The 25,266-nt window shown below is 43.5% G+C and overlaps 1 protein-coding gene across 1 annotated transcript in view; it reads left to right on the top strand.

Annotated features, from left to right (window-relative positions):
* Positions 1-25,266, top strand: part of Iqgap1 (IQ motif containing GTPase activating protein 1) — a 119,277-nt gene that overhangs the window by 74,715 nt on the left and 19,296 nt on the right. The window contains exons 16-30 of the mRNA XM_004658206.2: positions 8,181-8,271; positions 8,451-8,618; positions 10,092-10,234; positions 13,383-13,553; positions 14,666-14,749; positions 14,849-14,920; positions 15,016-15,085; positions 15,424-15,632; positions 16,338-16,493; positions 16,734-16,897; positions 17,983-18,207; positions 20,364-20,504; positions 20,594-20,678; positions 21,897-22,129; positions 23,073-23,205. Coding sequence (XP_004658263.1) covers positions 8,181-8,271; positions 8,451-8,618; positions 10,092-10,234; positions 13,383-13,553; positions 14,666-14,749; positions 14,849-14,920; positions 15,016-15,085; positions 15,424-15,632; positions 16,338-16,493; positions 16,734-16,897; positions 17,983-18,207; positions 20,364-20,504; positions 20,594-20,678; positions 21,897-22,129; positions 23,073-23,205 — 2,145 coding nt within the window. The remainder of the gene's footprint in view (positions 1-8,180; positions 8,272-8,450; positions 8,619-10,091; positions 10,235-13,382; positions 13,554-14,665; positions 14,750-14,848; positions 14,921-15,015; positions 15,086-15,423; positions 15,633-16,337; positions 16,494-16,733; positions 16,898-17,982; positions 18,208-20,363; positions 20,505-20,593; positions 20,679-21,896; positions 22,130-23,072; positions 23,206-25,266) is intronic.

The raw sequence follows: 25,266 nt of genomic DNA, 5'->3' as shown, positions 1-25,266 counted from the left end.
GGAGGAACTCATAGTTATTCTCAGCTATATCGTGAGCTCAAGGCCACTTTGGGCTGTTACACCCTATCTCAAAAATAAAAATACTTAAGGTATAATTCTCTAGTGATGTATTTGTCTCTAATATTGGTATGGGGTAATGCCTTGTAGAATGAGCCTGAAAATGTTCCTTCTAAATTTCAGAGGAGTGTGTAAAGGATTGTCAAACCTTTACATAGAGCCAGACTTCACCAGTGAAGCCATATGTCCTGAGGTTTGGTTTTGTTGTTGGATGTCTCTTTATTATTAATCCCATTTCCATACTTACTATATAGGTCAATGTTAGATTGTCCTCAAGTTTTAAGTATTTAAAATTTTTTATTTATATATATGCATGGATGTATATACCAGGATCTTTGTTTCTGAAAACAAATGCCTATCCATCATTATGTGAAATTGAAACCAGGCTAGCAGGCTTTATAAGCAAGCACCTTTTACTGCTAAGCCCCAAAGTTTTAAGTTATTTGTGAGTTGTGCATGTTGGCATGAGTATGGACATGTAAGTGCCATGGCACACATGCAGAGATCAGAAGACCATTTTTGAGTTGGTCTTTTCCTTTCCTTTCTTTCCAGGTAGGGTCTTGCTCGAGCCCAGGCTGACCTGAAATTCACTATGTAGTCTCAGTCTGGCCTCAAACTTATGACAGTCATCCTACCTCGGCCCCCCCACGTGCCACCACTCCGTCAAGTCCTCTCCTTTCTGTCTCATCTAAGGCAGGGATTTTTCTTTCTGGATTCTCGCTGTGCTCTTGCAGTTTGCCACACTTCCAGAACCTTCTGTTTCCTCTCTTCCCATTTCCTCATCATCGTGCTGGGATTATATGCCTAAACTGTTGTCCATTGCTCCACACACATATACATAATGTTAAACAGTTGCATCTTACTGTTTTTGATCAAAACCCCAGGAACAAAGACTATACTAGGTAAGCTCTTGGTCAAGTCAGGTAAGGGCAGTGGCACGTGTTCTTTTCCAGGGAATCACCACTCAGGTCAGCTGATGGCAGTTCTCAAGGCAGGTGAGAAAATGGCACTGTAAAGCTTACAGTTAATATTTTTTCTTCTTACTGAGATTCTGTTTTTTGAGATAACTGATTGCTGAAAAGCTTTGGTTCATCACTACCATTTTGAAAAGACTGATTGTCAGGCCTCTTCTGCCAGTGTCTGTGTTACTTTTAGGGCAGAGAGGTTTTTTTTAGAGGCCCTTACTCTACCATTTTTACCAATGCCATTTTTTTCCTTAACTTAAATTTAGTGCTTTTGGAGTGTTTGCTGAAAGTGAACTGTCAGTCATTGGATAATAAAATCTTAATGCCAAGACATGGCTGGATCTTGGGAATTACTTTTTAAAAATATTTTTTATTTATTTATTTGAGGACTGGAGAGATGGCTTAGCAGTTAAGGCGTTTGCCTGCAAAGCCAAAGGACCTTGGTTCAGTTCCCCAGGACCCATGTAAGCCAGATGCACAAGGTCTGGACTTTGTTTGCAGTGGTTGGAGGCCCTGGTAAACCTATTCTTTCTCTGTTTGTGTGTGTATGTCTGCCTCTTTCCCTCTTTTGCTCTCTCAAATAAATAAATAATTTTTTTTTAATGATGGCATGTAACTATAAAAACTATTTGTTTATTTGAGAGAGAAAAAGAGGCAGATAAAGAATGGGTGTGCCAGGGCCTGTAGCCACTGCACACTCCAGACACATGTACAGCCTTGTGCATCTGGCTTTATGTGGGTACTGAGAAATTGAACCTTAGGTCCTTGGGCTTTGCAGGTAAGCTCTATAACCGCTGAGCCGTCTGTCCAACTTCAAGAATCATTTTTTCAATTATAAATGCCAATGACTTTTAAAACTGTCTCCACTCCTCCATGCGTGCACAAATGTACACATGCATACTTGCATGTAGATCATTAGTAGCCAGCCAGCATGTTCCAATACATCTGTATTGCTGATTAAGGTATTGAAATACTTTTGTTCAGTACATTGCTGCTCTCCCAGCCTTCTCAGATCTGCCACTGCAGCCCAATCATGCCTCTTCCTGTCTGCATCCATTATAGGATTAATTCTTAAACAAGTAGAGGCCATTAAGGCTCTTCTCCTTGCTGATAGGGCTATTGTTTGCTTGAATTGAGTAGTTGATAACTATGTTGTATAGATTGGTGTTAGGAGTATGTTTACATATATATGTATGTACTATAACCTTGATTGTATTTGCAATACCTTATCTATGTTCACCAATGCAAATAATGCCACATAATAAAGGACAGGCTTTAGAGGAAGTTTTAAGGGGTAAGAAATGCCATTTAGGAAGGGAGTGTGCCACTCCAAACTGACTCCAGATGCATGTGCCACTTTGGGCATCAACTCAGGTCATTAGGCTCTGCATGCGAGTGCCTTAACCACTCTCCAGCCCCAGATGACTTCTTCCCCCCCTGCCGCCCCTCCCTGCCCCCCCCCGTGGTGTGTGTGTGTGTGTGTGTGTGTGTATGTATGTGTGTGTGTGCACATGTGCACGTGTGAAGGTCAGAATAACATTCAGTTCCAGCTCATCGTGAGGCAGGTCTCCCTCATTCTCACTGCTGCTGCTAGCCAGTGTGTTCACCCCAAGCCAAGCTTTGGAGCTTCTGGGAAATTCTCCTATCTCCACTTCCCATCTTACCATTAAAGTGAGATTACAGAAATTTGCCACAGTTTATGGCTTTTTTTTTTTTTTTTTTTTCGAAGTAGGGTCTCACTCTGGTCCAGGCTGACCTGGAATTAACTATGTAGTCTGAGGGCAGCCTTGAACTCACGATGATCCTCCTATTTCTGCCTCCCGAGTGCTGGGGTTAAAGGCGTGCACCACCATGTCTGGCCAGTTTCTGGCTTTTTACACAAAGTCTGTAAACTCAGGTCAAACTCAGGCTTGAGCAGCAAGCACTTTATCCACTAAACTGTCAAACTGTCTCCCCAGCCCAACTTTAGATGATCTCCTTAGAGCACTCATGACTGGGAAGATTTTGAGTTTTTTTTTTTACATAGTGATAAAGTGATGTATGTCTCTCTCATTCCTTCTTCAATCTGATAGAGGATTTTTATTTTTATTTTATTTTATTTTATTTTATTTTATTTTATTTTATTTTATTTTTTTGGTTTCTCGAGGTAGGGTCTCACTCTAGGCTGACCTGGAATTCACTATATAGTCTCAGGGAGGCCTCGAACTCATGGCAATCCTCCTACCTCTACCTCCCAAGTGTTGGGATTAAAGGTGTGCACCACCATGCCCGGCTTGATAGAGGATTTCTGTTGGGTTTCCCTGGCATACCAAACTATTCTCTTTCTCTTGCCTTTCATACTTTTCAGTTATTTTACTTGTTTCTTAGAGCACTCTGTGTGTGCCTAGCTTTACGTGGGTACTGAGAATTGAACCTGGGCCTGCAGGCTTTATAAGCAAGTGCTTTTAAATGCTGAGTCATCTCCGGAGACCTGTGTGTGAGGTTTATTTACATTCTTGGCTTTGCCTGACCAGGGAGGCGGGACTGAATGGTCAGAATTCTTGCCGGGCTCTGCCTCTCTGAATGCAAAGCCTCTAAGCTGTGCTGACAACTTCTGCTCAGGCTGTTCTCAGCCTAAAATTGTATCAAAAATGGCTTGATTCTGTGGAAGTACTTCTCATTTTATGATGCAAGGATTTTTAGGCTGCTTCTCTTGGAGACTTGGACCTTCGGTCTTGAACTTCTCAGTTTACATGGTCACAGGCCTATGACTGACTCATTGTAGCTGCACATTGGAGCTATTGTTAACGTTTCCAGTACTTATTTTGAGGACTCCAGGGAATTGTGTGTGGTCATTTTCTATTTCCAGTAATAGTGACCAGTGGTAGGAAGGCTCTAGGTTCTGCAGCCATTCATGAATTGTGCTTTCATTCTGTTTATTGGTTTACTTTTTCCTCTCCTAGGACCAAGAGCTTCTTAAAACTGGGACGGGGTCAGTGCTACTATAATTTTTAAGTGATTTTTCTTCATGACACTCCACATCTGAGAAAAATCACTGTTCTCAATTTTAGGTGCCTTTCTGGGGCCTCATCCTTCCACAGCTCTCTCTATAAACCTCAGGGTTGGGCTGCTTCACTCAGTGTGGTGAGCTGTTGTGCTGCCCTCCACAGTCAGGTGGGAGGAAAGCCAGGCCTCCCAGAGGTATTGTGGCTCCAGCTGTTGGGTAGTGAAACTTTCCACTTTGCCCTAAAGCCCAGACACTGCCTCATCTGGCCGCAGAGTTGTGGTGCTTGACTGAGTCCTTTATTCTGCCTCATTGGTGCTGTATCAGGTTGTGTTTCATGTCAAACAATGTAAATGAACTTTTCCTAAGTGTCGGAGATGGAACACAGTGCCTGATACATGATAAGGAAGCGCTTTACCACTGAGCTACAGCTCCAACCATAAGTGAATGTTTTGAGTTACAATTTATCCTAATTGTTAGTCGCTTAAGTAAGCCTCAGGAGCATGTTAATTTTGTTAAGTTTTCCAGCCCCCCTCCCCTTCCCCCACACACACCCCTAAACATGATTGCACACCTAGCCATTTTAAAACCATGGTGCCTTGCCTTTTCTGAGGAAGAGTATCTTGTTAGTCTCTTGAATTGATACTTTCTGTAAAGGCCGTAGAAACACCTGAACAAAGGACCCTCATTTGTTCTTTGAAACCATGTTAGCTTATATAACCTCAGCCCCGCCACTGAAATCTGACTAGGTATCTCAGTAACTTCCAACTATGACTCTCACATGAAGAGAAAAGAGACATACTGTGCAAATTATCTGTGGTGAATGACTGGGATGAATCCATACTTTGCTTTTCCGAATCAGAGGATGATGGCTAGATTCTTAAAAATTGAAAAAATATAAGAGAAAGATACTTCTTTACCTCTCTCCCTTCTTCTCTTTCTTCCTCTATCTCCTCCTCTCCCTCTGTTTAAGACAAGTCTCAAAATCTCCCATGTAACCACAGATGGTCAATTTCTGTTCCTCCTACCTGCATCTTCCCAGTGTTAGGATTATAGGTGTGCATGACCACGACATGGCTGGCTTATGTAGTGCTGAGGATTGAACTCACTGTGTCATACGTGCTAGGCAGACACCTTCAACCTTGTTTTGTTTTTTTGAGACAGGTTGTCACGTAGCCCAGACTGGACTTGAGCTTCTTACCATCCTGCATCCACTTTACACATGCTAGGATTGCAGGCACGTGCTGCCATATTGGCTTGAGAGGAAGATACTTCTGAGTATATGCCTTATGCCTTTCAGAGCAAATGATCACCAACGGGCTTCTTAAAAAATGTTTGTCGACATATCTCAGAGATACTTGCACATTCATATTAATTGCTACACTATTTATAGTAGGTAAGAACCAGCCTGGGGCCTGGGGAGATGACTCAGTAGATAAAGCACTTCCTGTGCAAACATGAGGGCCTGAGTTGAGAACCCCCAGCACCCTCATAAAAAGCAGGAGGACACTGCGGTAGGCGTTTGTAGTCCCATAGTGGCACAGGTGAGAAGGGAGGCAAAAACAAGAAGATCTGCGAGAATGCTGTGGGCCACTGAATCTGCAGAAAGCGGTGGTGAAGCTGGACGTGGCGGCCCATGCTTTTAATCCCAGCTCTTGGGAGGCAGAGGGAGGAGGATTGCTATGAGTTCGAGGCCAGCCTGTTACTACAGAGTGAGTTCCCAGTTAGCCTGGGCTAGAGTGAGACCCTACCTTGAAAAAACAAAACAAACTAAGAAAGTAGTGCGAAACAGTGTGAGACCTTGCCTCAAAGAAGAGGGCCAACACCTGAAAGTTGTCCTCTCACCTCCACATGTGCACTGCGGGATACGTGTGCCTGTACTCAAACACACGCAATACAACAAAAAATGGAAATGGAACTAACGTAGATATCCATCAACAGATGAATGGATTAAAAAAAATTGGTTGATGGGTTGGAGACATGGCTTGGAGATTAAAGATGCTTGTTTGCAAAGTCTCAGGGCCCAGGTTTGATTCCCCAGTACCCTTGTAAAGCCAGATACACAAAGTGGCACAGGTGTCTGGAGTTTGTTTGCAGTGGCAAGAGGCCTTGGCGTACCAATTCTCTCTGTCTCTTTGCTTGCAAATAAATAATAAATAAGATATTTTAATGTGGTTGACATATGCAATTTATTCAGCCATAAAAGAAATTAAGACTGGACATGATAGTGTGCTGATAAGGTGGAAGCAGGAGAGTCAGAAGTTCAAGGTCATCCTAGGCTACATAGCAAGCCTGAGATACAACTGGAGATCATTATGTTAAGCAAAATAAGCTAGATCCAGCAGAATAACATGTTTCTCACATATGCAGACTCTAGATTTAAATTTATATCCGTGTGTTATGAAAGTCGAAAGAGGACTATGAGAGGAAGAGAGATCTTGAAGGGGGTGAAAAGAGAGTAATGAAATACATGTAATATGAAAGCAGAAAGGAGGAATATTTGGAGGTAGGTATGGGACTAGCAAGAGGAGGTCATGGGAAATGGCAAAGGGAGATGGGTTAGAGCAAGTGATGTAATAATGTTTGTGTGAAAATGCCAGTGAAACCAGTTACTTTATGTGCTTACTTACAATGATGGTTGTAAAACTCCAGGAAGAAGAAAGTAAGTCTCTTCTGCTACATCCTCTGTCATTAAAGTTTAAAATACAATCTGGTGAAAGTTTAGATTGTCTATAGTGACTCCAGGCTTTAAATGTCAAAACAAAAAAAGATTGTGTTTAACGTATGACTTAGGAAAAATAAATAAAGTATGACTTAGGGCCTGGGGAGATGTCTCAGTGATTAAAGGCACTTGCTTGCAGAGATTGTAGGCCTGGGTTCGATTCCCTGGTACCCATGTGTAAAGCCAGATACACAAAGTAGTTTTGTGTCAGGAGTTCATTTATAGTGGTAAGAGGCTTTGGTACACCCATTCTCCCTTCCACTCTCTGCTTGCAAATAAATAATTTTGTTTTGGTTTTGGTTTTTTGAGATAGGGTCTCACTGTTGCTCAGGCTGACCTGGAATTTACTGTGTAGTCTCAGGGTGGCCTTGAACTCACAGTAATCCTCCTATCTCTACCTCCCGAGTGCTGGGATTAAAGGTGTATACCACCATGCCTGGCAATAATTTTTTTTTTAAATTAAGACTTCGGTCTTGGAGGGGTTGCTCAGTGGTTAAGGCGCTTGCCTATGAAGCCAAAGGATCCCAGTTTGATTCTCCAGGACCCACATACGCCAAATGCACAAGGGGATACATCCATCTGGAGTTTGTTTGTAGTGCCTGGAGGCCCCAACACATCCATTCTCCGCCACCCCCCCTTGTCTCTCTCAAATAAATAAAAAACATATTTAAAAAATTAAAATTTGGGGCTGGAGAGATGGCTTAGCGGTTAAGCGCTTGCCTGTGAAGCCTAAGGACCCCGGTTCGAGGTTTGGTTCCCCAGGTCCCACATTAGCCAGATGCACAAGGTGGCGCACGCGTCTGGAGTTCGTTTGCAGAGGCTGGAAGCCCTGGCGTGCCCATTCTCTCTTTCTCCCTCTACCTGTCTTTCTCTCTGTGTCTGTCGCTCTCAAATAAATAAATAATTTTTTTAAAAAAACCTGAGGCAATCCTCTAAAAAAAAAAAAAAATTAAAATTTGGCCAGGTGTAGTGGTGCATGCCTTTAATCCCAGCACTCGGGAGGCAGAGAGAGGTAGGAGGATCGCCATGAATTTAAGGCCACCCTGAGATTCCATAGTGAATTCCAGGTCAGCCTGGGCTAGAGTGAGACCCTACCTCAAAAACCAAAAAAAAAAAAAAAAAAAAAAGATTAGTAGTCACAGAGAATTTAAATTACTTCTGTATATCTTGGGCAAAGGAACCTTTCTAGACTAAATACTGCATATTGTATACACGCTTTGGCCTTTGTCACTCCCAAGTTTATTTGCTCACTCAATTCATCTTCATCTATCCTTGCCTTATAGGAACCATTTCCTTCACAACCTGTACCAAGTTTTGGTGCCTGGCTTTTTCCAGTTAATTAACCCATGTGTGTCATATGTTTAAAGCTCATTCTGCCATATATGAGTCTGAGATTCCTCGTCACAGGTACCCTGACTTAAGGCTCTGTTGTTTTGTTTTTAATGATATGTAGGAAACCCAGGATGAATCAGCTGTGTTGTGGTTGGATGAAATTCAAGGTGGAATCTGGCAGTCCAACAAAGACACCCAAGAAGCACAGAAGTGTATGTATCTGCTGTTCTGCTTCTGTTGGTGGCAAGGTGCCCCATGTCTTGACAATCATCTTGGTCTAGATAGAGAAATCTGAGGGATAGCTGGCTAGTAGGTATACTTGGGTGAAGAAGTGTATATGTGTGTGTAGACATTTTACAGATTGCTCACTAACCATTCTCTTCTGGCATAGTTGCCTTGGGCATCTTTGCCATTAATGAAGCTGTAGAAAGCGGTGATGTTGGCAAAACACTGAGTGCCCTTCGTTCTCCTGATGTTGGCTTATATGGAGTCATTCCTGAATGTGGCGAAACTTACCAGGGTGACCTTGCTGAAGCCAAGAAGAAAAGACTGGCAGCAGGTGAGTTATGGGAAAATAAATGAGTGCCTGAAGCTAAGTACTTGAGCATCTGAGGGAACAGATGTAGAGGAAAGGGACAAGCTGTAGGGAAAGATATTTTGGATATGAATATACTGTGTTAGGACTCATTTTAAAGGAGATAGCATTCGAAATTTTGAACATTCTATTTTCCTCCTTTGTAGAAAATTTAACTAGACCAAGTTTATGAGTGTGGAAAGGATGGAAATATTTGACTGTTTATCTTTCATAGTAGTTCTTATTGTCAAAGCCTGTGGGCAGTTAAAAGTAGTCACTAGTAGCTGGACGTGGTGACACATGCCTTTAATCCCAGCACTCAGGAGACAGAGTAGGAGGATTACCGCAAGTTTGAGGCCACCCTGAGGGTATATAGTGAATTCCAGGTTAGTCTGGGCCACAGTGAGACCCTATCTTGAAAAACAACAAAAAAGCCACAAGTAGAGATACTTTCATGACCTCCTTATTCCTCTCCTGAGGTGCTGTATCGTTGCGAATCTTTATCAGAATAGTTTTCTGACACATAGGTCTTAGCCATAAACTTTTTGTTTGTTTGTTCGTTTTTCAAGGTAGGGCCTCACTCCAGCTCAGGTTGACCTGGAATTTTTTTATGATACAGGTATACAATGAAATAAATTACATATTATAAATCCTCAATTTAATGAGCACATAGGATGGATGCCCCTTTATTATCAAAGATCCAAGGAACAGGTTTTGGGAATGGTCTTCATTTATTTTTGCTTGATTGTTTGGTTAGTTTTGTTTTTTTGAGGTAGGTCTCACTGTACACTGACATGAATTAATCTTAGGCTGGTCTGGAACTCACAGCAGTCCCACTACCTATGCCTCCAGAGTGCTGAGGTTGAAGGTGTATTCCAACCACATCCAGCTGTTATTTTTTAAAATATTTTTATTTTATTTATTTGCAAGCAGAAAGAAAGAGAATGGGTACACTAGGGCCTCTTGCCACTACAAACAAACTCAAGATGCATATTCTGCTTTTAAAATTTTGTTATTTTGGAGGATCGCCATGAGTTCAAGGCCACCCTGAGACTACAGAGTTAATTCCAGGTCAGCCTGGACCAGAGTGAGACCCTACCTCGAAAAACCAAAAAAAAAAAAAAAAATTTTGTTATTTATTTGCAAGAGAGAGAATGGACACACCAGGGCCCCCAGCTGGAATTGAAATGCGGTCCTTTGGCTTTTCAGGCAAACGCCTCAGTCGTTAAAACATTCCTCCAGCCTGCATGTTCCACTTTGTACATCTGGTAGTACTGGGAAACTGGACCCAGATTAGCAGGCTTTGCAAGCAGGTCCTTTAACCATTGAGCCGTTTCCCAGCACTGGTGGTCCTCATTTAGATTATCAAGTGTGACTAGAATCATTCTGTAGTGTTGAACTGTGTTGAAATGTGAGGAGCATGGCTCTTGGATGTCCATTTCCTTTACTTTTTGCCAGGAGACAGTAACAGCAAGTGGGTGAAGCACTGGGTGAAAGGCGGATATTATTATTACCATAACCTGGAGACCCAGGAAGGAGGATGGGATGAACCCCCAGGTTTTGTGCAGAATTCTATGCAGCTTTCTCGGGAAGACATCCAGGTAGGTCACTTTTCTTCACATAAGGAAGGAAGTGAGAGAAAATAGTGTAGAGCTAATATTAGCTCAAAGGAGCAACACATGTGGTCTGAGGCTCCAGACTCAAATGTAGGCTATATAATGAGCTATTAGGGAGATATAGTTTGGAGGAGGGATGATATGCCTGAATTAATAATTAATATCTGAATTGTAGAACGCTGTGAGCTAAATTGTGTGATTATTAAAGAAAATTCAGGTGATAGCACACACCTTTAATCCTAGCAATAAGAGGCAGAGATAGGAGGATTGATGTGAGTTCCAGGCCAGCCTGAGTCTACATAGTGAATTCCAGGTCAGCTTGTGCTAGAGCAAGACTCTACCTCGAAAAACAAAGCAAAAAAAAAAAAAAAAAAAAAAAAGGAGAGGGAGAGGGGGAGAGAGAGAGAGAATATTCAGGTGATTCAGAGAGATCTTGCAGTGTTGTGAAAACAGCAGGTCCAGAACTGAGCGTGTCAGTGACAGAGACAGGTGGGGTTTTAGTTTCAGGACAGTCATGGAAATGTTAAGGGAAAGCTTAATTCCATCCTGCAGGAAGACAGCCTAGGTTACATTTGAGCAAGTGAGTAAGAGGAAAAGCTAGTTTGGACAGAAAGCACTTTGTAGGAAAAGTCTGAGAACTGAAAAGATAAGGACCATCTAAGGAACGATAAATAGTAGTGTTGACTGCTGTGCTGAGGAATGCAGGCTGCATCTTGGAGCAGAGTCGTTTCTTATCCTGATTAAGCCACATACACCTGAAATTTCACCAGTCTCCATAGGCACGCTCAGGCTTAGATGATGATTTGCATATGGACGTAAGAATTTAAACAGGGGGTGATTGATGTTCTACTTTGAGCTCATGACCTAATCTTCTAATAGTTTCCACCAAATGTGGTGCCTCCCACCCTCTACTACAACTTTTCCCTTGGTCCTTCATCAGTTTCTCCCTGAAGGGAAAACCTCTCCTTTCCAAAGCTCATTCATTGTTCGTACCGCCACCTAGTGCCTGATGCTACCCTCCTCCAGTTCCTTGCAAGGCCATCTCCTATTGTACATAATTCTACTCTGTCTCCTGGATCACTGCTTGCCCTAATTTATGGGGCTCTTTTTAAAATGCAAATTTTAAGGCATCGCCTGAGAATCCACATTTCTGACAAGTTCCCAGGTCATGCTGTTAACTGCTTGTCCAAGGACTATATTTTAAGTATCAGCTTACATATATGTATTCATGTGTCCTTTATCTTTTTGGGGGGAGTGGGGGTTTGAGGTAGAGTCTCACTCTAGTCCAAACTGGCTTGGAACTCACTATGTAGTCTCAGGCTGGTGACCTTCCTACTCTGCTAAGGTGTGTACTACCACACCTAGCTATCTTTTTTATTTTTAACTTTTTTTCTTTTAAAAAAAAAAAAAACAGAGAAAGGTGGAGGAAAGCCCATGAGATTTTTTTCTTACTTTATTATTTGTAAGGGGGAGAGAGAGGATGGGTGTGCCAGATCCTTTTGCCACTGCAAATGAACTACAGATGAATGTACCACTTTGCTTTATGTGGGTACTAGGTAATTGAACCTGGGCCACCAGGCTTTGCAAGCAAGTGCCTTTAACGGTTGAACCCTTTTCCCAGCCTGATTTTTTTTTTCCTGTCTTGACTTTTTCTATGTTCATATTCTGTCCTTGTCTGGTACTTAGAAAGTTAGCCTGCCCCACAAGAATTCATTCTCAGTTACCATTCAATCTTAGCTCACAGCAATATAGCTTCCTGTCTATCTTCTTCTTTAGTAAAGCTCTTTAGAATTCATCAGTCACCTTTTAATTGTCAAATGCATTTAGAAAGCCTCTGATATACCTTCCTTAAACCCTCAGTTCTTTGGGTTTCTCCAGTACAATTCTCTCTGAAGTCAGGTGTTTGTTTTTTCTTTAACTTGTATATGCATGTAATGATTTGTGTGGTGTATGTGGTGTATATTACCTTGCAGCATCCCAAGCACTCACCTGGGAGTGGGGAGAGGGCGCTTTCCTGAGGTGGCTGGAGCAGAACATCAGGTGTCTTCTGCCCCGTTCTCACTTTGAAGCTGGAGCCGCTTACTGATAATAGAACTTGCTGGTTTTTTGTGGGCCTAAGATCTCCCTAGGTTTCTGATCTCCTTTGCAGGATCGGAGTTACAGACACTGGTGGACACACCCAGCTGTTTCACATGTGACTGGAGATTCAAACTTGGGTATTTCAGGCCCCCTCAGGTCCTTATGCTTGCATAGGAAACACACTTAACCACAGAGCAATCTTGCTAGCCCTCTTCTGCTTTTGATGTTTCTTGTTTTGAGGCAGAGTCTTGATTTAGCCCAGGCTGACCTGGAACCTACTCTATCCAGGCTAGCCTCGAACTCTCAGCCTCCCCGAGTGCTAGGATTATAGGTGTGAGCCACCATGCCCATCTGATGTCCCTTTTCAATCTCTCTACTACCTTCCTTTTCTCTGCTTCTGCCAGAATTGTATTTAGGTTCTGCAGGCCCTCTTTCCCTCCACATAGTATTCTGAGTGATCTCTTTCAGATCTGTGGCTACAGCACTCACCATTGTACTGTGATCCCCAGATCTGTACCTCTGTACTTGCTAGGACTACCAGGTTTCCTCTTCCTTTTGCAGTCTAGAAATCAGATACCTCAGACACAGCTTAACCAGAAAAAAAAATTGTATGTAAGGGGTGTGTGTGTGTGTGTGTGTGTGTGTGTGTGCGCGCGCGTGTGCGCGCGCATTTATATCTGTGTCTGTCTGTCTTGTTCTGTCCCTCTCACAGAACATGATTCTGGACCTTGGCAGTTCAAGGACGGTATGGTGAGCTTCATGACATAAGATGTTCAGGAGCCCTCTGTTTTAGGGCTCTGACATTCTTTGCATATGGCATCCATTCTTAAAGTCATCTTTCATCCACAATGACAGCTTGGAACTCCGTCACAGGTAGCAGTCCAGGAAGAAAGTAGGGGAAAAAGGAAAAAAAGCAACAGGACTTTTCAGCTCTCTCTCCCTGTTGAAGATCTTTCCCCAGGGTCTCACCACACTGTGCTTGCTCAGAAAAGCACTGCGGGTGACACGTTGTGTTCATTTTCATGCATTTGAGTGTGACCAAATATTTTTTCAGAGTTCCATCTCTGGGGTGACTGCTGCATATAACAGAGAGCAGCTTTGGCTGGCCAATGAAGGTCTGATCACCAAGTTGCAAGCCTGCTGCCGCGGGTACTTAGTTCGACGGGAATTCCGATCCAGGATGGACTTCCTGAAGAAACAGATCCCCGCCATCTCCTGCATTCAGGTACTCACAGAGCAAGTGACCTCTGGAGCAGGAGGGGAAGCTGTCAGCCCTGCAAACTCAGTGCGCGAGTGCGCCTCTTCCAACCTTTCCTCCTCTCTGTAACCCTGAGCCGATGCTGCTTAGTGCCAGGCACCTTTCCTTACCTGCACTGTGTGGATAAGATTTGAACCTGGATAGAAACACTGGGTTTTGCTTCAGCAACTGGATAGCATTGTCGAATAAAGAATTCTGGGTTAGGAATTATGGCTGCACTGCTCTGAGATTTGGTAAATCTGTAAGTTGAATTCACCAATATGCCTTCCTCATGTGATAAAAAGGATAACCAGCTGGGCACCTTTAATCCCAGCACTCAGGAGGCAGAGGTAGGAGGATCACCATGAGTTCAAGGCCACCGTGAGACTCCATAGTGAATTCCAGGTCAGCCTTGGCTCAAGCAAGACCCTACCTAATATCAAGGAAGTAGAATTTAGCCATTGTGCTCTTATGATGGAGGTATGGTCTGTGTGTTCCCTCATTTTCCTACCTCACTGTTACAAGTGCTCCTTTCTAGGGCTGGAGAGATGGCTTAGCAGTTAAAAGTCTAAGGACCGGGCTGGAGAGATGGTTTAGCGGTTAAGCGCTTGCCTGTGAAGCCTAAGGACCCCGGTTCGAGGCTCGGTTCCCCAGGTCCCACGTTAGCCAGATGCACAAAGGGGTGCACGCGTCTGGAGTTCGTTTGCAGAGGCTGGAAGCCCTGGCGCGCCCATTCTCTCTCTCCCTCTATCTGTCTTTCTCTCTGTGTCTGTCATTCTCAAATAAATTAAAATAAAAAATTAAAAAAAAAAAAAAGTCTAAGGACCCAGGTTCAATTCCCCAGTACCCATAAAAGCAGATGCACAAGGTGACACATGCATCTGGCATTGGTTTGCAGTGGCTGGAGGCCCTGGTGTACCCGTTCTCTGTCTGCCTCTTTCTGTCTCCTTTGCTCCCTCCCTCTCTCTCTCATAAATAAATATTTTTTAAAGTGTCCCTTTCTGAAGCTTTATCATCAAATTGTATAGCAAGATGCAATTTATTTTTACTTCTACTGATTCTTGGGACATAATACCATATATCCTATTTGGTGCCTTTAGTCACAGTGGAGAGGATACAAGCAGAAGAAGGCATATCAAGATCGTTTAGCTTACCTGCGCTCCCATAAAGATGAAGTTGTAAAGGTATGGCAGTCCTAGCCGGGTTCCTGCATATGGGGTTCAAATGTAAACAACATGATGAGATAAAGGACTCTTCTAAGTTTCAGGATCCCTTTCCCACAGATTCAGTCCCTGGCCAGGATGCATCAAGCTAGAAAGCGCTATAGAGATCGTCTGCAGTATTTTCGAGACCATGTAAGTACCCTGGGGTATAAAGTGGAGCAGTCACATTCACTCTGCTGTGTATCTGGTGAACTAGTCAGTAAAGGAACCTTTTCTTTGTTCCTCAGATAAATGACATTATCAAAATCCAGGCTTTCATTCGGGCAAACAAAGCTCGTGATGACTACAAGACTCTCAGTGAGTAACTGTGGCTCAGCGGTGAAGAGTTGAGGCAGTGTTTGGGAGCCCTCAGGCCCTGGGCACTCTCCACAGAACTCTTTGGTTGTCCTGAAGGCAAGGCTTGGGGGAGATGGTGTCACTTGTAATTTAAATCCCTTTGCTAACGTGGCTAGATGTCTTGCTGCTTGCCATATACATTAGCCTGTGTGGTAACATAGCAATAACACGACTAGGGAGACTTACTTGACAGCACCAGTGTGTCACTAGAGCTACTGTTGTGACTGAGCTGCTACTTCCCCAGGCTTAGAACGTTTTCTGTTCAGTCAGTTCTTTAATGCATATTTTCTTTCTGTCAGTAAATGCTGAGGATCCTCCTATGATTGTGGTTCGGAAGTTTGTCCACCTCCTGGACCAAAGTGACCAGGACTTTCAGGAGGAGCTTGATCTCATGAAGATGCGGGAGGAAGTCATCACCCTCATCCGATCCAACCAGCAGCTGGAGAATGACCTAAATCTCATGGACATCAAAATTGGGCTGCTAGTGAAAAACAAGATTACCCTGCAGGTATGGCCCAGTGCCTGCAACGCGGGGAGCATTTTGTACACTTCTGACAGAGTCCCCAGGGAAGCTTTCTTATCAGCATAAGCACTTTTTTTTTTTTTTTTTGAGTCAGGCCCAACAGACTGTCTTTTATTTTTTTAATGCAAAAGAGAAAATTGGTGCACTAGGGACTCAAGCCACTAGATTCAAATTCCAGACACATATGCCACCTTGTGCACATGTGCAACCTTGTGCTCTTGTATCACCTGTGTGTCTGGCTTACGTGGGTCCTTAGGCTTCGCAGGCAAGCCTTTAACTGCTAAGCCCAGCCCAACCCAGCATTAGCTTTTTGTTTTGTTTTTTTTGTTTTTCAAGGTAGGGTCTTGCTCTAGCCTAGGCTGATTTGGAATTCACTGTGTAGTCTCAGGGTGTCCTCGAAATCAGTGATCCTCCTACCTCTGCCTCCCAAGGGCAGGGATTAAAGATGTGCGTCACCATACCCAGCTAATGCTCAGCTTTTTTTACCTGGGTGCCAGGGATCAGGCTCAGCTCATCACGCTGCCACAGCAAGCACTCTCACCCACTGAGCCATCTACACAGGCCCACAGCTCAGGATATCTGTTAAGTTGGCTGTAGAATGGTTTAGGGATGGCCCAGAAGACCTTTGCATAATGCCCATAGTTTATTCTTTGAAAACCTTTTGATCTGTGCATTGGCTTTTGTTTATAGGATGTGGTTTCCCACAGTAAAAAGCTTACCAAGAAAAATAAGGAACAATTGTCTGATATGATGATGATAAATAAGCAGAAAGGAGGTCTCAAAGCCTTGAGCAAGGAAAAGAGAGAGAAATTGGAAGCTTATCAGCACCTGTTTTATTTATTACAAGTAAGTATAAAATTGGTAATGTAAAATTTAGTTAGTTTACTTTTTCATAAAGAAGCTTCACCTACAGATCTCTCTTGAAGTATGTGATTTCCACTGAGGCATATGTGAAGGGCTTTCTTATATTTCTAATGTTTTATTTTGTTCTGTATGTTCTAATCCTTAAACTTTAAAAAAATTTGTGGATTTTTTTTTTCAGCCTTTATATTATCTATAATTTTCTTATCCTTGGTTCAATTGCAGACCAATCCCACCTATCTGGCCAAGCTAATCTTTCAGATGCCTCAGAACAAGTCTACCAAGTTCATGGACTCTGTCATCTTCACACTGTACAACTATGCATCCAACCAGCGAGAGGAGTACCTGCTCCTGCGACTCTTTAAGACAGCACTTCAGGAGGAGATCAAGTACGTGCAGAGTTCTGCAGACCCATGGGACCCCTCCCACCATCATAGATGCTCATAGTTTGGATTCATTCCTGCCGGCACCTTTTCATGATCTCAGTTACTCTAAAGAAGTGTCCACTTTTAAAATTGCTGATAGTGTTGGTAACTGCCCAGGTTGGTGGCACACCTCTGTAATCTCAGCACTCCAGAGGCTGAGGCAGGTCCATCATTAATAGGATTAACTACTTAATGCCCCCAAATCTTTAGATCCTGACAAAACATTATTGTAATAAGATCAGACATGCTCAGTTGGTGTGATCATAGACTGGCAAAGCATTACTCTGTTCAGTATGTCTACCTGTCTAGTTTACCATTTACTGTAAAACATGCACTATCTGAAAGTAAACTAAGAGCAATGCCTGGTGGCTCATGTCTATAATCCTAACACTGGGGAGGTTTGAAGTAGGAGGACCACTGTTGAGTTCTAGGTCAGCCTGAATGAGACTCTACTTCAAAAATAAGCCAAAAAATTAAAGTTAATGATAGCAAAGTCTCATAAATTATTATTATAGCCTACTTAATGCCAAATGTGAGCAACTCTTACAAAAAGACCCAGGAGTAGTGGCGCATACCTGCATTCATACCATTCAGGAGGTCGAGGCCAGGAGATCATGAGTTTGAAGCCATCTGGGCTACAGATAAGGGAGACCTTATCTCAAAAAGAAAACACATGCATGCATACACATTGCTATTTTTTAAGTGGGGAGAATAAAAGATTTTTTACTAAATTAATTTTGTACATATTCAATATTAGCAGGGCATGGTGGCACATGCCTATATTCCCAGCACTGTCAAGCAAAGGCAGGGAGATCAGGAGTTGGAGGCCAGCTACATGGGGGGGGGGGGGAGCGGTGATAAGCTCCTGGTGCAAATGTGAAGGTTTCAGTCATGACCCTAAAACTGAGTGTGCAGTTATCAGAAGGTTCTGTGAGAGCTTAGAAATGCTTCTAGAGACAGACTTGACCTCTTTCTAGAAGACACTATCTTTAAATTGGCAGATTGCGAGATTAGTCTAAATTTAATTTGTATTTGATGTTTGTTTATAGGTCAAAGGTGGATCAGATTCAGGAGATTGTGACAGGAAATCCTACAGTTATTAAGATGGTTGTGAGTTTCAACCGTGGTGCCCGGGGCCAGAATGCCCTGAGGCAGATCTTGGCCCCTGTCGTGAAGGAGATTATGGATGACAAATCTCTCAACATCAAGACTGACCCTGTGGATATTTACAAATCTTGGGTTAATCAGATGGAGTCTCAGACAGGAGAGGCAAGGTAAGGTACTGGTACCACACCACTTTCATTTTTGTGATTTTCTTTCCCTTTAAAAAATAAGTAATGACTTAGATTTGCAAGATAAAACCTGTGGGCTAGGGGGCTGGAGAGATGGCTTAGCAGTTAAGGCACTTGCCTGCAGAGCCTAAGGACCCAAGTTCTATTCTCCAGATCCCACATAAATCAGACTGCAAAAGGTGGCACATGTGTCTGGAGTTCCTTTGCAGTGCATAGAGGCCCTGGCATGCCCATTCTCATTCTCTCTCTCTCTCTCTCAAATAAATAAATAAAAATAGATAATTTGGGCTGGGAAGATAGCTTAGGGGTTACAAAGCCTGCCAGTTTCGGTTCAGTTCCAAAGCCACGCACGTAATCCGGATACAAAATGTGGCACGAGTGTTTGGTGTTCATTTGCACTGTCAAGAAGTCCTGGTGCACCCATACACACATGCATACATGTGAGCTGGGTGTGGTGGTACATGCCTTTAATCCCAGCACTCAGGAGGCTGATAGGATTGCCATGAATTTAAGACCAGCCTTGGCTACAGCAAGACCCTGCTTTAATAAACCAAAATGAACAAACAAAAGCATACAAATAAAGGGCTAGGAATATGGCCTCATGGGAAAAGTACCTTATAAGCATGTAAATGTGGTGACCTGTGTGCAGATCTCCACCACCCACATGAAATGTCAAACATGGTAGCACGTGCCTTTAATCCCATGATGGAGAGGCAGAGACAGGTGGAGCCTTAGAGCTCTAGCCAAATCAGTGAGTGAGCTGCAACTTCAGTGAGAGACCCTGTCTTAAAAAATGTAATGTAGGGCTGGAGAGATGGCTTGGCGGTTAAGCGCTTGCCTGTGAAGCCTAAGGAGGCTCGATTCCCCAGGACCCACGTTAGCCAGATGCACAAGGGGCCGCACGTGTCTGGAGTTCGTTTGCAATGGCTGGAAGCCCTGGTACGCCATTCTCCCTCCCTCCCTCCCTCCCTCTCTGCCTCTTTCTCTGTCTGTAGCTCTCAAATAAATAAATATAATAAACAAAAAAAGTTTAAAAAACAAAATGTAATGTAGGGGTGGAGAAATGGCTTAGTTGTTAAAGCACTTGCCTGTAAAGCCTAAGGACACAGGTTCAATTGCCCAGTACCCATGTAAGCCAGATACACAAGGTGGTGCATGCTTCTGGAGTTTGTTTGCAGTGGTTAGCGACCCTGACACACTCATTCTCTATCCCCCCCCCCATGACACCTGACATCAACCTGTAGCTTCCACACCCACACACATCCATGTGCCCTTGTACCTGCTAATATGCAGAAACATATCCATACACACCAAACACGTGCCAAAACATTTTACAATGAAAGAAAATACTGATTCCTTTGAGAATTGTGCTTTAAAGTGTTGAGCTGGTAATTGAGCAATATGAACACTTGCTGCCTGCCAGGTACTATGTCACTTATGCATACATAAGAACAGTGAGTGAAACAGACTGATCTCACCTTCTCTTTGTAGTTTATTAAGGAAGCGAGAAAACAAGCAAGTACATAGAAGTCAAGGGATGTTTGATGAGGTTTTTTGTAGGGTACTATAACACAGAGTAAAAGTGGGAGCTAATGTGAAGTGGGGATTAGGAATAGCCTATCTGAGGAAGTGATTATTTAGTTGAGTCTGAAAGATAGGATGCTGTAAGTCCTAGGTGTAGACTGTTCATATCCGAGCACCCTGAGGTGGTGGCCCAGGACCATACTATAAGCAGAACTGCAGTTGAATGGGAAGGCTTATTCAGATTGGGATCATTGTTTTATTTAAAGGAAGAAGAAAATGGTGTGGGGCTGGAGAGATGGCTAAGTAGTTAAGATGCTTGCCTGCAAAGCCGAAGGACCCTAGTTTGATTCCCCAGTACTCGTAAAGCAGATGCACAAGATGGTGCATATACCTGGAGTGCTTATTAGAGTAACTGGCATGTAACATACAACACCCAATTCACAGCTGAAGACCTGATTTTAAATTCTAGCCCCACTACTTACCAGCTCTGTGCACTCTGTGAAATTAATTTACTTGACATTTCTTTGTCTTTCTGTTTACAAAAGACATGGTGTCTGCCTCAAGCTGTTCCTGGTTATTGGCCTAATATAGCCGGGTCTTTTCTGCTTTCTCAGCAAACTGCCCTATGACGTAACCCCTGAGCAGGCTCTGGCCCATGAAGAAGTGAAGACCCGGCTAGACAATTCCATCAGGAACATGAGGGCTGTAACAGACAAGTTCCTGTCAGCTATCATCAGCTCTGTGGACAAAATCCCGTGAGTGCCATCAGTTGTGACCCTGAATAGAGCCGAGCAGTAGTCATCTGCTCCATGGCCTGATTCTTACTGTTTTGTTCATCCCACAGTTATGGGATGCGTTTCATTGCCAAAGTGCTAAAGGACTCGTTGCATGAGAAGTTCCCTGATGCTGGTGAGGACGAGCTGCTGAAGGTAATAATGAAAGCAGGCAGATCCCTGCCCTTCTAATAATAGCCATTTCAGGAAGGACTTAGAAAACTGATCCTTACCATAGACCATCAACAAGTGCCTGAGATTCTGGGACAGCTCATCGACTGTCAGCTTTTGAAAGCAGTTGTAAATATAAGATATTAGCTCTCCATGAAGGCATTTGCCTGTGAAGCTTAATTTCCCAGGTCCCATATAAGCCAGATGCGCAAGATGGCACCTGTATCTGGAGTTTGTTTGCAGTGGCTAGAGGCCCTGGTGTGCCCATTTTCACTCCCTTTCTCCCTCTCTCTGTCTCAAATAAATAAATAAATAAAAATTTAAAAAAGATATTAGCTCTCCTAATACAAAACTGTTCCTATTCAATTTGAATGGCACACAATGTGGAGGGTTTTTTTCCATCTTGAGTGTAATTTCTTTGAATCCTGTCTTTTCTCTGAAGAACTGCTCCCTCTACTGGTGGCAGGTGAATAGCAGTGAGCATAATTCTGCTAAGGCTGTTGCTGGTAACTCTTTCTTACTTGGCTATGCTCCTTTCTATTTATTTTTTTTAAATCTGAACTCTTTTTTTCTTCTCTCTCCTAGTTCTGTGCTTTTCTACAGTGAGGCCTCGATTCTAGACTTTCTGTTCAGGTGAATTAATTTTATTTTTTTTCTGAAACTCTAGGGGAAATGCTGTGACTGTCCTTGAATTCTTCTGTGGAAGTTATGTGTTGAGTGAATTTCATTTCAGAGGCATGAACTTAGCCTTTGGTGTCTTCAGCATGAGGATGATGGGGGAGGGGTCATTGCCAAATAGCTCATGCTTAAGGTCTTATTTTCAGTGTGTACCTTAGCTTCATGTACTGACAGCCCACCTGTGTGAAAGTCAAATGTGCAGGTGGGTAGCAGTGGCCTTTTTTGCTGCCATGACATGTGAACAAGAGATGCCCTGAAATGTTTGATCCCATACCTTAAGAGTCACTTTCACTCTCTGTAACTGTTCTTTCATTAATTACTGGTAGTGATGTTCAGTTCTGTATACCCCCTACATCCAACAAAATACTTTGAGGCCTTACAAGAGGATGTATGTGCATGTATGCATGTTTTTGTGTATTTTTTATTTACTTTTTCCCTACAGGACTGCATTTTCTCATTTTCGTTGCTAACAAAGTCACTGTGGCTCCTTCAGTATGGTTTTTAATACCTATGTCTCTGTTTCAGATCATTGGTAACTTGCTTTACTACCGATACATGAACCCAGCCATTGTTGCTCCTGATGCCTTTGACATTATAGACCTGTCAGCCGGGGGCCAGCTTACCACAGACCAGCGGCGAAACCTGGGCTCCATTGCGAAGATGCTTCAGCATGCAGCTTCCAATAAGATGTTTCTGGGTGACAATGCCCACTTAAGCATCATTAATGAGTATCTTTCTCAGTCCTACCAGAAATTCAGGTAAGGGGGTAAAGGTAAATGGTACTCAAAAGATCCTGTATTTGCTTTTGTCTTGGAGGAGAGAGACAAGGTTGAATGCTACCCTTGCTTTCCCTGGATGCTGTGTTGTAGGGTGTGCAGTTGAAGTGCTCAGGAATCAGTACTTACACAGTAAGCCTGTGTTTGCTCTGTAATTGGAGAATTAGAGAGTACTTATTTAATTTTTGTTTGTTGTTTATTTTTTGTTTGTTCTTTCAAGATAGGGTGTCCCTCTAGATCAGGCTGACCTGGAACTCACTCTGTAGTTTCAGGCTGGCCTTGAAATCACAGCAGTCCTCTTCCCTCTGCCTCCTGAATACTGGAGAGAGTGCTCTTAATAGTTATAAATTGATGTTTACTTTGAATTCATTGCCTCAGAGCAGTCTCTTAGAGATAAACAGCACAAATATCTAAGAACTGTTTTAAGGTGTGGTTGAGTGGTTCTTTGGATAGAACTAAAACTAGATGGGGGGCTGGAGAGATGGCTTAGCGGTTAAGTGCTTGCCTGTGAAGCCTAAGGACCCGGGTTCGAGGCTAGATTCTCCAGGACCCACGTTAGCCAGATGCACAAGGGGGCGCACGTGTCTGGAATTCATTTGCAGTGGCTGGAAGCCCTGGCGTGCTCATTCTCTCTCTTCCTATCTGCCTCTTTCTATCTCTGTCAGTCTCAAATAAATAAATAAAAATGAACAAAAAAAATTAAATTTTCTTCCCATCTAGTTTTTTTTTTTTTTTTTATTTCCATTGTCTCAAGGCTGCCAAACAGCAATTTCAATAGCAAACATGAGGCTGTTTCTCTAGATTTTAATTTTCTTGACTGGTTTCTGCCTGAACTCTGTGCTTGAAAGGTTTGTAGGATGTCCTTTTGCCAGCTTCCCATGCTTATGTCACTTGTTGGGGGCCTGCCACATGTGCTTATTTTCAGACGGTTTTTCCAAACTGCTTGTGATGTTCCAGAGCTCCAGGATAAATTTAACGTGGATGAGTACTCTGATTTAGTAACCCTCACCAAGCCAGTGATCTACATCTCCATTGGTGAAATCATCAACACCCACACCGTAAGTGTTGTTTAATTACTTAATTTCATTGTGCTGGCATTAATTACCTTTCCTGGCTGCCGCTTACTATCTCTGTCGGCTGGCTAACTCACCTTCCTGTGATCTTAATGACACCAAATTTTCTTGTTTTCCTTCTTCCTCTGCTGTTGCTTTTTGGTGGTGTTAGGAATCAAATCCAGGGCTTTATGTGTGCTAGGCAAGGGTTCTCTAAAGTACGCCCATGCCTGGCTTGTTCTCATATCTACTACTTGATTTCTGCAAATCATTTCCATATTACTTGCATCAGAATCATCCAGACTAGCTACCAGGCATGGTGGTATATGCCAACAATCTCAGAAGTTGGGAGGCTCAGGTTGGAGGATCGCTTGCCCAGTGCAAGGGCATTTATGTGGCAGGAGGAGCCCACAGGGAGCCCAGAGCGAAGGTATTTACTTGGCAGAGGGAGTGGCCAGAAAATGTGTTCACCTGGCCGGGGGAGCACACAGCAAGACCGTTCTCGTGGCAGAGGGAGTTCACACAGGTGTGGGGAGCAGGCATGGCGTTCATACACGCTGCCAAGGGAGCACACGATGAAGGGTTCCTGTAATGGGGATTGAGCAGTGAGTGCATTCATATGACAGGTGGAGCTTGCATCGCGGGCATTCATGCGGCAGGAGGAGTGCACAGTCGGGGCATTCATGTGGCAGGGGGAGCATGCAGCAAGTTCATTCACACAGCATGAGGTGCACGTACCGATGGTGATCACATGGCGTGAGGAGTGGGTAGCCAGTTTCTTCACATGCGGGGGGAGCACGCAGCAGGGGCATTCACACAGTCAGGGGATTGGGCAGCAAATGGGTTACCAAGGCAGGGGAACATGCATCAGTGGCTTTCACGTGGCAGGAGGAGCACACAGCAAGGGCATTCATGCTGCAGGAAGTGCACAGTGAGGGCAGTCACATGGCAGTGGGAGTTCCATTTGGAGATCAGCCTGGGCTAGAGTGAGACCCTGGCTCCAAAACAGAGAAGGGGGCTGGAAGGATGGCTTAGCGGTTATGGTGCTTGCCTGCAAAGCCAAAAGTTTGGGTTCAGTTTCCCCAGGACCCATGTAAGCCAGATAGATAAGGTGGTACATGCATCTGGAATTAGTTTGCAGTGGCTAAAGACCTTGTTACACCCATTCTCTCTGCCTGCCTGCCTCCCCCCCCCCTCAAATAAATAAATAATAAAAAGGGCTGGGGATGTGGCTTAGTGATAAGTTACACGAGGTCCTGAGTTCCATCCCAGCAGTACATAAACTGGACATGATGGCACGTACCTATAACTCTTGCACTCTTGCACTCGAGGTGGTGGCAGGAGGATCAGAAGTTCCAGGTTATCCTCAGCTACATAGTGAGTTTGAGGCCAACCTGGGCTACATGAGACCCTGTCTCAGCAACAACCACAACAACAAAGCAAATGAGAATCAGGGACTGGAGAGGTAGCTCAGCAGTTAAAAGCACTTGCCACTTATGGATAAGACCCTCTTGGCTGGAGACCACCAAGTTCAACTCTCTAGAACCCATTTGAAAGGCTGGGTGTGACCACACAGGTCTGTAACCTCAGGGAATGAGGCTGAGATCCAAGAATCTCAGAGGACTGCTGACAAGGTTGAGAAGGAGATTCCATCTCAAGGAAATAGAGTTGAGAAGGGCACCCAAAGTTCTCTTCTGGCCACATGTATGCAAGCACTGACCTAGTGGCTTACTAAAATAGTGTTTTTACTGTTCGTTCTGTGTGACCCAGCACTCTATCTTGTTATTCTCACACAATCTATAATATCAATGTCATCTCTCTGTAGCTGGGGACTTCTCCTTTGGGAGCCCCCTGTTTGTTCAGATTTTTTTCAAACAATTTCTTTCCCCTTTGGGGACATGTAGAATAAGAAATGAAAATGTGCATAAAACATCAGTGAAATTTCAGCCTTGTTCTTTTTGAGGAAATCATCTGAGAATGGATGCACCAGGTCCTCCAGCCCCTGGAAACGAATTCCAGATGCATGTGCCCCCTTGTGCATCTGGCTTACGTGGGTCTTGAGAAATT

The sequence above is a fragment of the Jaculus jaculus genome, chromosome 3 (assembly GCF_020740685.1).
Source record: "Jaculus jaculus isolate mJacJac1 chromosome 3, mJacJac1.mat.Y.cur, whole genome shotgun sequence".
In the NCBI taxonomy this organism is placed as follows: Eukaryota; Metazoa; Chordata; class Mammalia; order Rodentia; family Dipodidae; genus Jaculus; species Jaculus jaculus.
Note: the sequence above shows the minus strand (reverse complement) of the source record. Positions and strands in the feature narration are given on the sequence as shown.